Source organism: Salmo salar, unplaced genomic scaffold (genome assembly GCF_965601325.2).
Source record: "Salmo salar unplaced genomic scaffold, fSalSal1 ptg000468l, whole genome shotgun sequence".
Taxonomy (NCBI): domain Eukaryota; kingdom Metazoa; phylum Chordata; class Actinopteri; order Salmoniformes; family Salmonidae; genus Salmo; species Salmo salar.
Genome location: NW_027675396.1, coordinates 146763 through 162500, shown reverse-complemented (window position 1 = coordinate 162500; position 15738 = coordinate 146763). Strand labels below are relative to the sequence as shown.

The window sequence follows — 15738 nt, the reverse complement described above, 5'->3', positions numbered from 1 at the left end:
CTGGTGTCCCAGTATCTGTGCTGGTAGTGAGAGAGAGGGGGGGTGTCCTACCTTCTGGTGACCCAGTATCTGTGCTGGTAGTGAGAGAGAGGGGGTGTCCTACCTTCTGGTGTCCCAGTATCTGTGCTGGTAGTGAGAGAGAGAGGGGGTGTCCTACCTTCTGGTGTCCCAGTATCTGTGCTGGTAGTGAGAGAGAGGGGGGGTGTCCTACCTTCTGGTGTCCCAGTATCTGTGCTGGTAGTGAGAGAGAGAGGGGGTGTCCTACCTTCTGGTGTCCCAGTATCTGTGCTGGTAGTGAGAGAGAGGGGGGTGTCCTACCTTCTGGTGTCCCAGTATCTGTGCTGGTAGTGAGAGAGAGAGGGGGTGTCCTACCTTCTGGTGACCCAGTATCTGTGCTGGTAGTGAGAGAGAGGGGGTGTCCTACCTTCTGGTGTCCCAGTATCTGTGCTGGTAGTGAGAGAGAGAGGGGGTGTCCTACCTTCTGGTGACCCAGTATCTGTGCTGGTAGTGAGAGAGAGGGGGTGTCCTACCTTCTGGTGTCCCAGTATCTGTGCTGGTAGTGAGAGAGAGGGGGGTGTCCTACCTTCTGGTGACCCAGTATCTGTGCTGGTAGTGAGAGAGAGGGGGGGTGTCCTACCTTCTGGTGTCCCAGTATCTGTGCTGGTAGTGAGAGAGAGGGGGTGTCCTACCTTCTGGTGTCCCAGTATCTGTGCTGGTAGTGAGAGAGAGAGGGGGTGTCCTACCTTCTGGTGTCCCAGTATCTGTGCTGGTAGTGAGAGAGAGAGGGGTGTCCTACCTTCTGGTGACCCAGTATCTGTGCTGGTAGTGAGAGAGAGGGGGTGTCCTACCTTCTGGTGTCCCAGTATCTGTGCTGGTAGTGAGAGAGAGGGGGTGTCCTACCTTCTGGTGGTAGTGAGAGAGAGGGGGGTGTCCTACCTTCTGGTGCCCAGTATCTGTGCTGGTAGTGAGAGAGAGGGGGGGTGTCCTACCTTCTGGTGACCCAGTATCTGTGCTGGTAGTGAGAGAGAGAGGGGGTGTCCTACCTTCTGGTGTCCCAGTATCTGTGCTGGTAGTGAGAGAGAGAGGGGGTGTCCTACCTTCTGGTGTCCCAGTATCTGTGCTGGTAGTGAGAGAGAGAGGGGGTGTCCTACCTTCTGGTGTCCCAGTATCTGTGCTGGTAGTGAGAGAGAGGGGGTGTCCTACCTTCTGGTGACCCAGTATCTGTGCTGGTAGTGAGAGAGAGAGGGGGTGTCCTACCTTCTGGTGTCCCAGTATCTGTGCTGGTAGTGAGAGAGAGAGGGGGTGTCCTACCTTCTGGTGTCCCAGTATCTGTGCTGGTAGTGAGAGAGAGGGGGTGTCCTACCTTCTGGTGTCCCAGTATCTGTGCTGGTAGTGAGAGAGAGGGGGTGTCCTACCTTCTGGTGACCCAGTATCTGTGCTGGTAGTGAGAGAGGGGGTGTCCTACCTTCTGGTGACCCAGTATCTGTGCTGGTAGTGAGAGAGAGGGGGTGTCCTACCTTCTGGTGACCCAGTATCTGTGCTGGTAGTGAGAGAGAGAGGGGGTGTCCTACCTTCTGGTGACCCAGTATCTGTGCTGGTAGTGAGAGAGAGAGGGGGTGTCCTACCTTCTGGTGACCCAGTATCTGTGCTGGTAGTGAGAGAGAGAGGGGGTGTCCTACCTTCTGGTGTCCCAGTATCTGTGCTGGTAGTGAGAGAGAGGGGGTGTCCTACCTTCTGGTGACCCAGTATCTGTGCTGGTAGTGAGAGAGAGAGGGTGTCCTACCTTCTGGTGACCCAGTATCTGTGCTGGTAGTGAGAGAGAGGGGGGGTGTCCTACCTTCTGGTGTCCCAGTATCTGTGCTGGTAGTGAGAGAGAGGGGGTGTCCTACCTTCTGGTGACCCAGTATCTGTGCTGGTAGTGAGAGAGAGGGGGTGTCCTACCTTCTGGTGACCCAGTATCTGTGCTGGTAGTGAGAGAGAGAGGGGGTGTCCTACCTTCTGGTGTCCCAGTATCTGTGCTGGTGTGAGAGAGAGAGGGGGTGTCCTACCTTCTGGTGACCCAGTATCTGTGCTGGTAGTGAGAGAGAGAGGGGGTGTCCTACCTTCTGGTGACCCAGTATCTGTGCTGGTAGTGAGAGAGAGGGGGGGTGTCCTACCTTCTGGTGTCCCAGTATCTGTGCTGGTAGTGAGAGAGAGGGGGGGTGTCCTACCTTCTGGTGTCCCAGTATCTGTGCTGGTAGTGAGAGAGAGAGGGGGTGTCCTACCTTCTGGTGACCCAGTATCTGTGCTGGTAGTGAGAGAGAGGGGGTGTCCTACCTTCTGGTGTCCCAGTATCTGTGCTGGTAGTGAGAGAGGGGGTGTCCTACCTTCTGGTGTCCCAGTATCTGTGCTGGTAGTGAGAGAGGGGTTGTCCTACCTTCTGGTGTCCCAGTATCTGTGCTGGTAGTGAGAGAGGGGGTTGTCCTACCTTCTGGTGTCCCAGTATCTGTGCTGGTAGTGAGAGAAGGGGTGTCCTACCTTCTGGTGTCCCAGTATCTGTGCTGGTAGTGAGAGAGGGGGTGTCCTACCTTCTGGTGTCCCAGTATCTGTGCTGGTAGTGAGAGAGGGGGTGTCCTACCTTCTGGTGACCCAGTATCTGTGCTGGTAGTGAGAGAGAGGGGGGGTGTCCTACCTTCTGGTGTCCCAGTATCTGTGCTGGTAGTGAGAGAGAGAGGGGGTGTCCTACCTTCTGGTGTCCCAGTATCTGTGCTGGTAGTGAGAGAGAGAGGGGGTGTCCTACCTTCTGGTGTCCCAGTATCTGTGCTGGTAGTGAGAGAGAGGGGGGGGTGTCCTACCTTCTGGTGTCCCAGTATCTGTGCTGGTAGTGAGAGAGAGGGGGGGGTGTCCTACCTTCTGGTGTCCCAGTATCTGTGCTGGTAGTGAGAGAGAGAGGGGGTGTCCTACCTTCTGGTGTCCCAGTATCTGTGCTGGTAGTGAGAGAGAGAGGGGGTGTCCTACCTTCTGGTGTCCCAGTATCTGTGCTGGTAGTGAGAGAGAGAGGGGGTGTCCTACCTTCTGGTGTCCCAGTATCTGTGCTGGTAGTGAGAGAGAGGGGGGGGTGTCCTACCTTCTGGTGTCCCAGTATCTGTGCTGGTAGTGAGAGAGAGAGGGGGTGTCCTACCTTCTGGTGTCCCAGTATCTGTGCTGGTAGTGAGAGAGAGGGGGTGTCCTACCTTCTGGTGTCCCAGTATCTGTGCTGGTAGAGGAGGCTGTTCGGTGGCTCCCATTGGCAGTTCAAACCGCGGGCTGCAGAAAGACACACCCATTATTCTGGACTCATTTCATCTCACGGCCTAAACGCTACTATTTTCACAGGGCTCTGGGTCAGAGAGGATTATGGGTAGTGTAGTTTTACCTCCTCCTGGGTCAGAGAGGATTATGGGTAGTGTAGTTTTACCTCCTGGGTCATAGAGGATTATGGTTAGTGTAGTTTTACCTCCTCCTGGGTCAGAGAGGATTATGGTTAGTGTAGTTTTACCTCCTCCTGGGTCAGAGAGGATTATGGTTAGTGTAGTTTTACCTCATGGGTCATAGAGGATTATGGTTAGTGTAGTCTTACCTCCTCCTGGGTCATAGAGGATTATGGGAGGTGTAGTTTACCTCCTGGGTCATAGATGATATAAATATGACCAGGGTAACAGTCGAATACCTCTGCAGTATTCCACCAGACCCCGCAGGGTAACAGTTGAATACCTCTGCAGTATTCCAGACCCCGCAGGGTAACAGTTGAATACCTCTGCAGTATTCCACCAGACCCCGCAGGGTAACAGTTGAATACCTCTGCAGTATTCCACCAGACCCCGCAGGGTAACAGTTGAATACCTCTGCAGTATTCCAGACCCCGCAGGGTAACAGTTGAATACCTCTGCAGTATTCCACCAGACCGCGCAGGGTAACAGTTGAATACCTCTGCAGTATTCCACCAGACCACGCAGGGTAACAGTTGAATACCTCTGCAGTATTCCAGACCCCGCAGGGTAACAGTCGAATACCTCTGCAGTATTCCAGACCCCGCAGGGTAACAGTCGAATACCTCTGCAGTATTCCAGACCCCGCAGGGTAACAGTCGAATACCTCTGCAGTATTCCAGACCCCGCAGGTTAACAGTTGAATACCTCTGCAGTATTCCACCAGACCCCGCAGGGTAACAGTTGAATACCTCTGCAGTATTCCACCAGACCCCGCAGGGTAACAGTTGAATACCTCTGCAGTATTCCACCAGACCCCGCAGGGTAACAGTTGAATACCTCTGCAGTATTCCAGACCCCACAGGGTAACAGTTGAATACCTCTGCAATATTCCACCAGACCACGCAGGGTAACAGTTGAATACCTCTGCAGTATTCCAGACCACGCAGGGTAACAGTCGAATACCTCTGCAGTATTCCAGACCCCGCAGGGTAACAGTTGAATACCTCTGCAGTATTCCAGATCCCGCAGGGTAACAGTCGAATACCTCTGCAGTATTCCAGACCCCGACAGGGTAACAGTCGAATACCTCTGCAGTATTCCACCAGACCCCGCAGGGTAACAGTTGAATACCTCTGCAGTATTCCAGACCCCGCAGGGTAACAGTTGAATACCTCTGCAGTATTCCACCAGACCACGCAGGGTAACAGTTGAATACCTCTGCAGTATTCCAGACCACGCAGGGTAACAGTTGAATACCTCTGCAGTATTCCAGACCCCGCAGGGTAACAGTTGAATACCTCTGCAGTATTCCACCAGACCCCACAGGGTAACGGTGGAATACCTCTGCAGTATTCCAGACCCCACAGGGTAACAGTTGAATACCTCTGCAGTATTCCAGACCCCGCAGGATAACAGTTGAATACCTCTGCAGTATTCCAGACCCCGACAGGGTAGCAGTCGAATACCTCTGCAGTATTCCACCAGACCACGCAGGGTAACAGTTGAATACCTCTGCAGTATTCCAGACCCCGACAGGGTAACAGTTGAATACCTCTGCAGTATTCCAGACCCCGCAGGGTAACAGTCGAATACCTCTGCAGTATTCCAGACCCCGCAGGGTAACAGTTGAATACCTCTGCAGTATTCCAGACCCCGACAGGGTAACAGTTGAATACCTCTGCAGTATTCCAGACCCCGCAGGGTAACAGTCGAATACCTCTGCAGTATTCCAGACCCCGACAGGGTAACAGTTGAATACCTCTGCAGTATTCCACCAGACCCCGCAGGGTAACAGTTTGAATACCTCTGCAGTATTCCAGACCCCGCAGGGTAACAGTCGCATACCTCTGCAGTATTCCAGACCCCGCAGGGTAACAGTTGAATACCTCTGCAGTATTCCAGACCCCGCAGGGTAACAGTTGAATACCTCTGCAGTATTCCAGACCCCGACAGGGTAGCAGTCGAATACCTCTGCAGTATTCCAGACCCCGCAGGGTAACAGTTGAATACCTCTGCAGTATTCCAGACCCCGCAGGGTAACAGTTCAATACCTCTGCAGTATTCCAGACCCCGACAGGGTAACAGTTGAATACCTCTGCAGTATTCCAGACCCCGCAGGGTAACAGTCGAATACCTCTGCAGTATTCCAGACCCCACAGGGTAACAGTTGAATACCTCTGCAGTATTCCAGACCCCGCAGGGTAACAGTTGAATACCTCTGCAGAATTCCAGACCACGACAGGGTAACAGTTGAATACCTCTGCAGTATTCCAGACCCCGACAGGGTAACAGTTGAATACCTCTGCAGTATTCCAGACCCCGCAGGGTAACAGTTGAATACCTCTGCAGTATTCCAGACCCCGACAGGGTAACAGTTGAATACCTCTGCAGTATTCCAGACCCCGACAGGGTAACAGTTGAATACCTCTGCAGTATTCCAGACCCCGCAGGGTAACAGTCGAATACCTCTGCAGTATTCCAGACCCCGCAGGGTAACAGTTGAATACCTCTGCAGTATTCCACCAGACCCCGCAGGGTAACAGTTGAATACCTCTGCAGTATTCCAGACCCCGACAGGATAACAGTTGAATACCTCTGCAGTATTCCAGACCCCGACAGGATAACAGTTGAATACCTCTGCAGTATTCCAGACCCCGACAGGATAACAGTTGAATACCTCTGCAGTATTCCAGACCCCGACAGGATAACAGTTGAATACCTCTGCAGTATTCCAGACCCCGACAGGGTAACAGTTGAATACCTCTGCAGTATTCCACCAGACCCCACAGGATAACAGTTGAATACCTCTGCAGTATTCCAGACCCCGCAGGGTAACAGTTGAATACCTCTGCAGTACTCCAGACCCCGCAGGGTAACAGTTGAATACCTCTGCAGTATTCCAGACCCCGCAGGGTAGCAGTTGAATACCTCTGCAGTATTCCAGACCCCGACAGGGTAACAGTTGAATACCTCTGCAGTATTCCAGACCCCGCAGGGTAACAGTTGAATACCTCTGCAGTATTCCACCAGACCCCGCAGGGTAACAGTTGAATACCTCTGCAGTATTCCACCAGACCCCGCAGGGTAACAGTTGAATACCTTTGCAGTAGAGGCTATAAAAAGGTGAATATTAAAAGAGATTGAATAAGAGAATAAACTCACTGCATGAATTTACAGGACCGGCCCTCTGGACAGAACCCGACCAAGTAGTTCATACAGATCACTCTTCTGGTGTGGCGGTGTCTGCAGTCTGGACCTGAGGAGGAGGGAGGGAGGGGGGAGGGAGGGAGAGGAGGAGGGGGAGAGAGGGAGGGAGGGAGAGAGAGAGAGAGGAAGGAGGGATAGAGAGAGGAAGGAGGGATAGAGAGAGGAAGGAGGGAGAGGGAGAGGAAGGAGGGAGAGAGAGAGGAAGGAGGGAGAGGGAGAGGAAGGAGGGAGAGGGAGAGGAAGGAGGGAGAGAGAGAGGAAGGAGGGAGGGAGAGAGGAAGGAGGGAGGGAGAGAGAGAAAGGAGGAAGGGAGAGGAGGGAGGGAGAGGAGAGGAGAGGGAGGGAGATGAGAGGGAGGAAGGAGAGAGGAGGGAGAGGAGAGAGGAGTGGGAGGGAGGGAGAGAGGGAGAATGTTAAGGACAAGACAGAACAACAGGAATATCAGCCAGTAGACCACCTGCTGGGTGTTGATGAACGGTGGCGACTCAACCCGTCAGGAAGTGCACCGTGGCGACTCAACCCGTCAGGAAGTGCACCGTGGCGACTCAACCCGTCAGGAAGTGCACCGTGGCGACTCAACCCGTCAGGAAGTGCACCGTGGCGACTCAACCCGTCAGGAAGTGCACCGTGGCGACTCAACCCGTCAGGAAGTGCACCGTGGCGACTCAACCCGTCAGGAAGTGCACCGTGGCGACTCAACCCGTCAGGAAGTGCACCGTGGCGACTCAACCCGTCAGGAAGTGCACCGTGGCGACTCAACCCGTCAGGAAGTGAACGGGGGCGACTCAACCCGTCAGGAAGTGCACCGTGGCGACTCAACCCGTCAGGAAGTGAACGGTGGCGACTCAACCCGTCAGGAAGTGAACGGTGGCGACTCAACCCGTCAGGAAGTGAACGGTGGCGACTCAACACGTCAGGAAGTGAACGGTGGCGACTCAACACGTCAGAAAGTGAACGGTGGCGACTCAACACGTCAGAAAGTGAACGGTGGCGACTCAACACGTCAGGAAGTGAACGGTGGCGACTCAACACGTCAGGAAGTGAACGGTGGCGACTCAACCTATCAGGAAGTGAACAGGAAATGACAGTTGATGTTTTGAGGAAGAAGAGACACCTGCTGCTGTGAACCAGTGGTCGGCACCACGGTCTGTTTAGTCTCTTAGTGCTGGAGCAGTGAGTGAGAGAGTGAGAGAGAGAGAGGGAGAGAGAGAGTGAGTGTGGGAGAGAGCATGAGAGTGAGAGAGCGAGTGAGAGACAGAGAGAGTGAGTCAGAGTGAGTGAGAGAGTGAGTCAGAGTGAGTGAGTCAGAGTGAGTGAGTGAGTCTGAGTGAGTGAGTGAGTGAGTGTGAGAGAGTGAGTGAGTCAGAGTGAGTCAGTGAGTGAGTGAGTGAGTGTGAGAGAGTCAGAGTGAGTGAGTCAGAGAGAGTGAGTGAGTCAGAGAGAGTGAGTGAGTCAGAGAGAGCGAGAGTGTGAGAGAGAGCGTGTGAGAGAGAGCGTGTGAGAGAGAGAGTGAGAGGACGTACCATGTTTGCAGAAGCCTCTGTCATACCAGGGGCAGTCTTTGATCTTAGACTCTGGGTCGATGTGGAGGAACGGACACTCCTTGTTACTGCACTCTCCTAGACACACAGAGACACACACAGTTAGCCCATACAGATGGGGGCACCGCGGTACACAGTTAGCCGATACAGATGGGGGCACCGCGGTAGACAGTTAGCCCATACAGATGGGGGCACCGCGGTAGACAGTTAGCCCATACAGATGGGGGCACCGCGGTAGACAGTTAGCCCATACAGATGGGGGCACCGCGGTAGACAGTTAGCCCATACAGATGGGGGCACCGCGGTAGACAGTTAGCCCATACAGATGGGGGCACCGCGGTAGACAGTTAGCCCATACAGATGGGGGCACCGCAGTAGACAGTTAGCCCATACAGATGGGGGGAACTGCAGTAGACAGTTAGCCGATACAGATGGGGGGAACTGCAGTAGACAGTTAGCCGATACAGATGGGGGGAACTGCAGTAGACAGTTAGCCGATACAGATGGGAGAACTGCAGTAGACAGTTAGCCAATACAGATGGGGCTGGAACGAGCTGCAACAAACACTCAAACTGGACAGTTTTATCTCCATCTCTTCATTCAAAGACTCAATCATGGACACTCTTACTGACAGTTGTGGCTGCTTTGTGTGATGTATTGTTGTCTCTACCTTCTTGCCCTTTGTGCTGTTGTCTGAGCCCAATAATGTTTGTACCCTGTGCTGTTGCTACCATGTTGTCTTGCTACCATGTTGTTGTCATGTTGTGTTGCTGCCATGTTGTGTTGCTGCCATGTTGTGTTGCTGCCATGTTGTGTTGCTGCCATGTGTTGTTGCCATGTTGTGTTGTTGCCATGTTGTGTTGCTGCCATGTTGTGTTGTCATGTTGTGTTTCTACCATGTTGTTGTCATGTTGTGTTGCTGCCATGTTGTGTTGCTGCCATGTTGTGTTGCTGCCATGTTGTGTTGCTGCCATGTCATGTTGCTGCCATGTTGTTGTCATGTTGCTGCCATGTTTCTGCCATGTTTTGTTGCTGCCATGTTGCTGCCATGTTGTGTTGCTGCCATGTTGCTGCCATGTTGTGTTGCTGCCATGTTGTGTTGCTGCCATGTTGTGTTTCTACCATGTTGTGTTTCTACCATGTTGTGTTTCTACCATGTTGTGTTGCTACATTTTTACATTTTTTTTTTGCTACCATGTTGTGTTGCTGCCATGTTGCTGCCATGTTGTGTTGCTGCCATGTTGCTGCCATGTTGTGTTGCTGCCATGTTGCTGCCATGTTGCTGCCATGTTGTGTTGCTGCCATGTTGTGTTTCTGCCATGTTGTGTTGCTACCATGTTGTGTTGCTGCCATTTTGCTACCATGTTGTGTTGCTGCCATGTTGTGTTGCTGCCATGTTGTGTTGCTGCCATGTTGCTGCCATGTTGTGTTGCTGCCATGTTGTTGTTGTGTTGTCATGTGTTTCTGCCATGCTGTGTTGTCATGTGTTGCTGCCATGCTGTGTTGTCATGTGTTGCTGCCATGCTGTGTTGTCATGTGTTGCTGCCATGCTGTGTTGTCATGTGTTGCTACCATGCTGTGTTGTCATGTGTTGCTGCCATGCTGTGTTGTCATGTTGTGTTGCTGCCATGCTGTGTTGTCATGTGTTGCTACCATGCTGTGTTGTCATGTGTTGCTACCATGCTGTGTTGTCATGTGTTGCTGCCATGCTGTGTTGTCATGTGTTGTTGCCATGCTGTGTTGTCATGTGTTGTTGCCATGCTGTGTTGTCATGTGTTGCTACCATGCTGTGTTGTCATGTGTTGCTACCATGCTGTGTTGTCATGTGTTGCTGCCATGCTGTGTTGTTGTCTCAGGTCTCTCTTTATGTAGTGTTGTGTTGCTGCCATGCTGTGTTGTCGTCTCTCGTTGAGATGTGTGTTTTGTCCTATAATCTTTTTTTAAATCCCAGCCACCGCAGGAGGCCGTCATTGTAAAATAAGAAATTGTTCTTAACTGACTTACCAGGTTAAATAAAGGTTAAATAAAAGGTTAAATAAAAGGTTAAATAAAAGGTTAAATAAAAGGTTAAATAAAGGGTTAAATAAAGGGTTAAATAAAAGGTTAAATAAAGGGTTAAATAAAGGGTTAAATAAAGGGTTAAATAAAGGGTTAAATAAAAGTTAAATAAAGGGTTAAATAAAGGGTTAAATAAAAGGTTAAATAAAAGTTAAATAAAGGGTTAAATAAAAGGTTAAATAAAAGTTAAATAAAGGGTTAAATAAAGGTTAAATAAAGGGTTAAATAAAGGGTTAAATAAAGGGTTAAATAAAGGGGTTAAATAAAGGTTAAATAAGGGTTAAATAAAGGTTAAATAAGGGTTAAATAAAGGTTAAATAAAAGGTTAAATAAAAGTTAAATAAAGGGTTAAATAAAGGGTTAAATAAAGGGTTAAATAAAGGGTTAAATAAAGGGTTAAATAAAGGGTTAAATAAAGGGTTAAATAAAGGGTTAAATAAAGGTTCAATAAAGGTTAAATAAAGGTTTAAATAAGGGTTAAATAAAGGTTAAATAAGGGTTAAATAAAGGTTAAATAAAAGGTTAAATAAAAGTTAAATAAAGGGTTAAATAAAGGGTTAAATAAAGGGTTAAATAAAGGGTTAAATAAAGGGTTTAAATAAAGGGTTAAATAAAGGTTCAATAAAGGTTAAATAAAGGTTAAATAAAAGGGTTAAATAAAGGTTAAATAAAGGGTTAAATAAAGGTTAAATAAAGGTTAAATAAAGCCCAGCCACATACCGAACTTGGAGTAGAAGTAACACTCGGGCATCTTGGTCATGTCGTACTCGTGTAGAAACTCACACTGATCTCCCTTCTTACAGAGTCCTCTGAGCCAGTGTTTACACACCACTGTCTTCTCCCCACTGATGTGACGGAAAGGAACACATCCCACCTGCAGCAACACACACGCACCACACACACACACACACACACACACACACACACACAGATCACTTTATACACATCCCACCTGCAGCAACACACACGCACACACACACACACACACACACACACACAGATCACTTTATACACATTCCACCTGCAGCAACACACACACTGATCACTTTATACACATCCCACCTGCAGCAACACACACACACTGATCACTTTATACACATTTCCACCTGCAGCAACACCCACACACACACACTGATCACCTTTATACACATCCCACCTGCAGCAACACACACACACTGATCACTTTATATACATCCCACCTGCAGCAACACACACACACACACACTGATCACTTTATAACACATCCCACCTGCAGCAACACACACACACACACACTGATCACTTTATATACATCCCACCTGCAGCAACACACACACACTTGATCACTTTATACACATTCCACCTGCAGCGACACCCACACACACACACTGATCACTTTATACACATACCACCTGCAGCAACACACACACACACACACACTGATCACTTTATACACACACCACCTGCAGCAACACACACACACACACACTGATCACTTTATACGCATCCACCTGCAGCAACACACCACACACACTGATCACTTTATACACACACCACCTGCAGCAACACACACACACACTGATCACTTTATACACATCCCACCTGCAGCAACACACACACACACACACACACTGATCACTTTATACACATACCACCTGCAGCAACACACACACACACACACACACTGATCACTTTATACACATTACCACATGCAGCAACACACACACACACACTGATCACTTTATACACATACCACCTGCAGCAACACACACACTGATCACTTTATACACATCCCACCTGCAGCAACACACACACACTGATCACTTTATACACATCCCACCTGCAGCAACACACACACACTGATCACTTTATACACATCCCACCTGCAGCAACACACACTGATCACTTTATACACATACCACCTGCAGCAACACACACACACACACTGATCACTTTATACACATACCACCTGCAGCAACACACACACTGATCACTTTATACACATCCACCTGCAGCAACACACACACAATGATCACTTTATACACATACCACCTGCAGCAACACACACACACACACACTGATCACTTTATACACATCCCACCTGCAGCAACACACACTGATCACTTTATACACATACCACCTGCAGCAACACACACACACACACACACACACACACTGATCACTTTATACACATACCACCTGCAGCAACACACACACACACTGATCACTTTATACACATACCACCTGCAGCAACACACACACACACTGATCACTTTATACACACACCACCTGCAGCAACACACACACACACACACTGATCACTTTATACACATCCCACCTGCAGCAACACACACTGATCACTTTATACACATACCACCTGCAGCAACACACACACACACACTGATCACTTTATACACATCCCACCTGCAGCAACACACACTGATCACTTTATACACATACCACCTGCAGCAACACACACACACACTGATCACTTTATACACATACCACCTGCAGCAACACACACACTGATCACTTTATACACATCCCACCTGCAGCAACACACACTGATCACTTTATACACATACCACCTGCAGCAACACACACACACACACACTGATCACTTTATACACATACCACCTGCAGCAACACACACTGATCACTTTATACACACACCACCTGCAGCAACGCACACACACACACACTGATCACTTTATACACATCCACCTGCAGCAACACACACACACTGATCACTTTATACACATCCCACCTGCAGCAACACACACACACACACACACACACTGATCACTTTATACACATCCACCTGCAGCAACACACACACACTGATCACTTTATACACATATCACCTGCAGCAACACACACACACACACACTGATCACTTTATACACATCCACCTGCAGCAACACACACACACTGATCACTTTATACACACACCACCTGCAGCAACACACACACACACACACTGATCACTTTATACACATCCCACCTGCAGCAACACACACTGATCACTTTATACACATACCACCTGCAGCAACACACACACACACACACTGATCACTTTATACACATACCACCTGCAGCAACACACACTGATCACTTTATACACACACCACCTGCAGCAACGCACACACACACACACTGATCACTTTATACACATCCACCTGCAGCAACACACACACACTGATCACTTTATACACATCCCACCTGCAGCAACACACACACACACACACACACACACACTGATCACTTTATACACATCCACCTGCAGCAACACACACACACTGATCACTTTATACACATATCACCTGCAGCAACACACACACACACACACTGATCACTTTATACACATCCACCTGCAGCAACACACACACACTGATCACTTTATACACACACCACCTGCAGCAACACACACACACACACACTGATCACTTTATACACATCCCACCTGCAGCAACACACACACACACACACACACACACACACTGATCACTTTATACACATACCACCTGCAGCAACACACACTGATCACTTTATACACACACCACCTGCAGCAACGCACACACACACACACTGATCACTTTATACACATCCACCTGCAGCAACACACACACACTGATCACTTTATACACATCCCACCTGCAGCAACACACACACACACACACACACACTGATCACTTTATACACATCCACCTGCAGCAACACACACACACTGATCACTTTATACACATACCACCTGCAGCAACACACACACACACACACTGATCACTTTATACACATCCACCTGCAGCAACACACACACACTGATCACTTTATACACACACCACCTGCAGCAACACACACACACACACACTGATCACTTTATACACATCCCACCTGCAGCAACACACACTGATCACTTTATACACATACCACCTGCAGCAACACACACACACACACACTGATCACTTTATACACATACCACCTGCAGCAACACACACTGATCACTTTATACACACACCACCTGCAGCAACGCACACACACACACACTGATCACTTTATACACATCCACCTGCAGCAACACACACACACTGATCACTTTATACACATCCCACCTGCAGCAACACACACACACACACACACACACACTGATCACTTTATACACATCCACCTGCAGCAACACACACACACTGATCACTTTATACACACACAGTTCATATCAACACACACACACACTGGGTCAGTTCCTATACACACACACACACAGATCAGTTTATACACACATCCCCCAGCAGATACACACACACACTTGTAGAGGAGTCTGTATCAGTCACATACAGAGAACTCATCACAGGTAACACTCTCACCTTTGAGACAGGCCGCTCTCATGAAGAACTCACACACAGCAGCCCCGGACTCTACAGACAGACAGACACAGGAAGTTACAATACAAAACAATACATGAACCTAACACACTGCAGCCTCAAACTCTGCAACAATAAAAAAAAAAAACCACACCTAATTATAAAATCAGTTCATAAGTTAGCTAAACTAGCCAAGTTAGCTTAGCTACCATGCTAAAACTACAACAGTACCGAGCTAACGTTAGCTACCATGCTAAAACTACAACAGTACCGAGCTAACGTTAGCTACCATGCTAAAACTACAACAGTACCTAGCTAACGTTAGCTACCATGCTAAAACTACAACAGTACCGAGCTAACGTTAGCTACCATGCTAAAACTACAACAGTACCTAGCTAACGTTAGCTAACAGGCTAACTTAGTAAGTAGCGACTACTTACTGTCCATCCCGGGGAAAGGGAGAGGCTGAGCCCCCAGCTGCTGCTCCACAGCTATCTCTAGATCAAACTTGATGTGGTCCACGGTGGCTATCAGGTCCTGCATGATGGCAGTCTCACCCCCGCTTCCGACCAGACAGAAACAAGCTAGCCTAGCCTAGCTTAGCTAGCAGTCTCACCCCCGCTTCCGACCAGACAGAAACAAGCTTGCCTAGCCTAGCTTAGCTAGCAGTCTCACCCCCGCTTCCGACCAGACAGAAACAAGCTTGCCTAGCTTAGCTAGCAGTCTCACCCCCGCTTCCGACCAGACAGAAACAAGCTAGCCTAGCCTAGCTTAGCTAGCAGTCTCACCCCCGCTTCCGACCAGACAGAAACAAGCTAGCTTAGCTTAGCTTAGCTAGCAGTCTAACGGCAGTTCGCAATCAGCTAACCTGTGAAATCTCGCTAAAGTAGCTGATATATCAACCATAAGAGGCGTTTGCTCTAGATTGCTTTGGCTAGCTAATTGTATATTTGAAATGTGTAGAAAAATCAACAGTGGGGAAAGTTGGTTAACTAAGACAAGTCCGTTTTGTCTTGTTGATCTGCCATCTTGTTTCTCCTGCCCTCCAGAAGACGGGCGGGTTGAACTCCAACCTTTGACCTGTGTGGGGGGGGGGGGGGGGGGGGGGGGGGGAGGTTAAAAGCCTGAGTAATCGATCTATGAGAG

The 15738-nt window shown here is 49.3% G+C and overlaps 1 protein-coding gene across 1 annotated transcript in view; it reads right to left on the bottom strand.

Moving 5' to 3' along the window:
- LOC106593953 (cleavage and polyadenylation specificity factor subunit 4) overlaps positions 1 to 15666 on the bottom strand; it is an 18342-nt gene extending 2676 nt beyond the window's left edge. Inside the window, exons 1-6 of the mRNA XM_082971971.1 lie at positions 15033 to 15666; positions 14588 to 14646; positions 10976 to 11129; positions 8180 to 8275; positions 6612 to 6705; positions 3213 to 3285 (exon numbers count right to left, since the gene is read on the bottom strand). Coding sequence (XP_082828097.1) covers positions 3213 to 3285; positions 6612 to 6705; positions 8180 to 8275; positions 10976 to 11129; positions 14588 to 14646; positions 15033 to 15135 — 579 coding nt within the window. The 5' untranslated portion in view covers positions 15136 to 15666. The remainder of the gene's footprint in view (positions 1 to 3212; positions 3286 to 6611; positions 6706 to 8179; positions 8276 to 10975; positions 11130 to 14587; positions 14647 to 15032) is intronic.
- Positions 15667 to 15738: the final 72 nt, after the last annotated feature.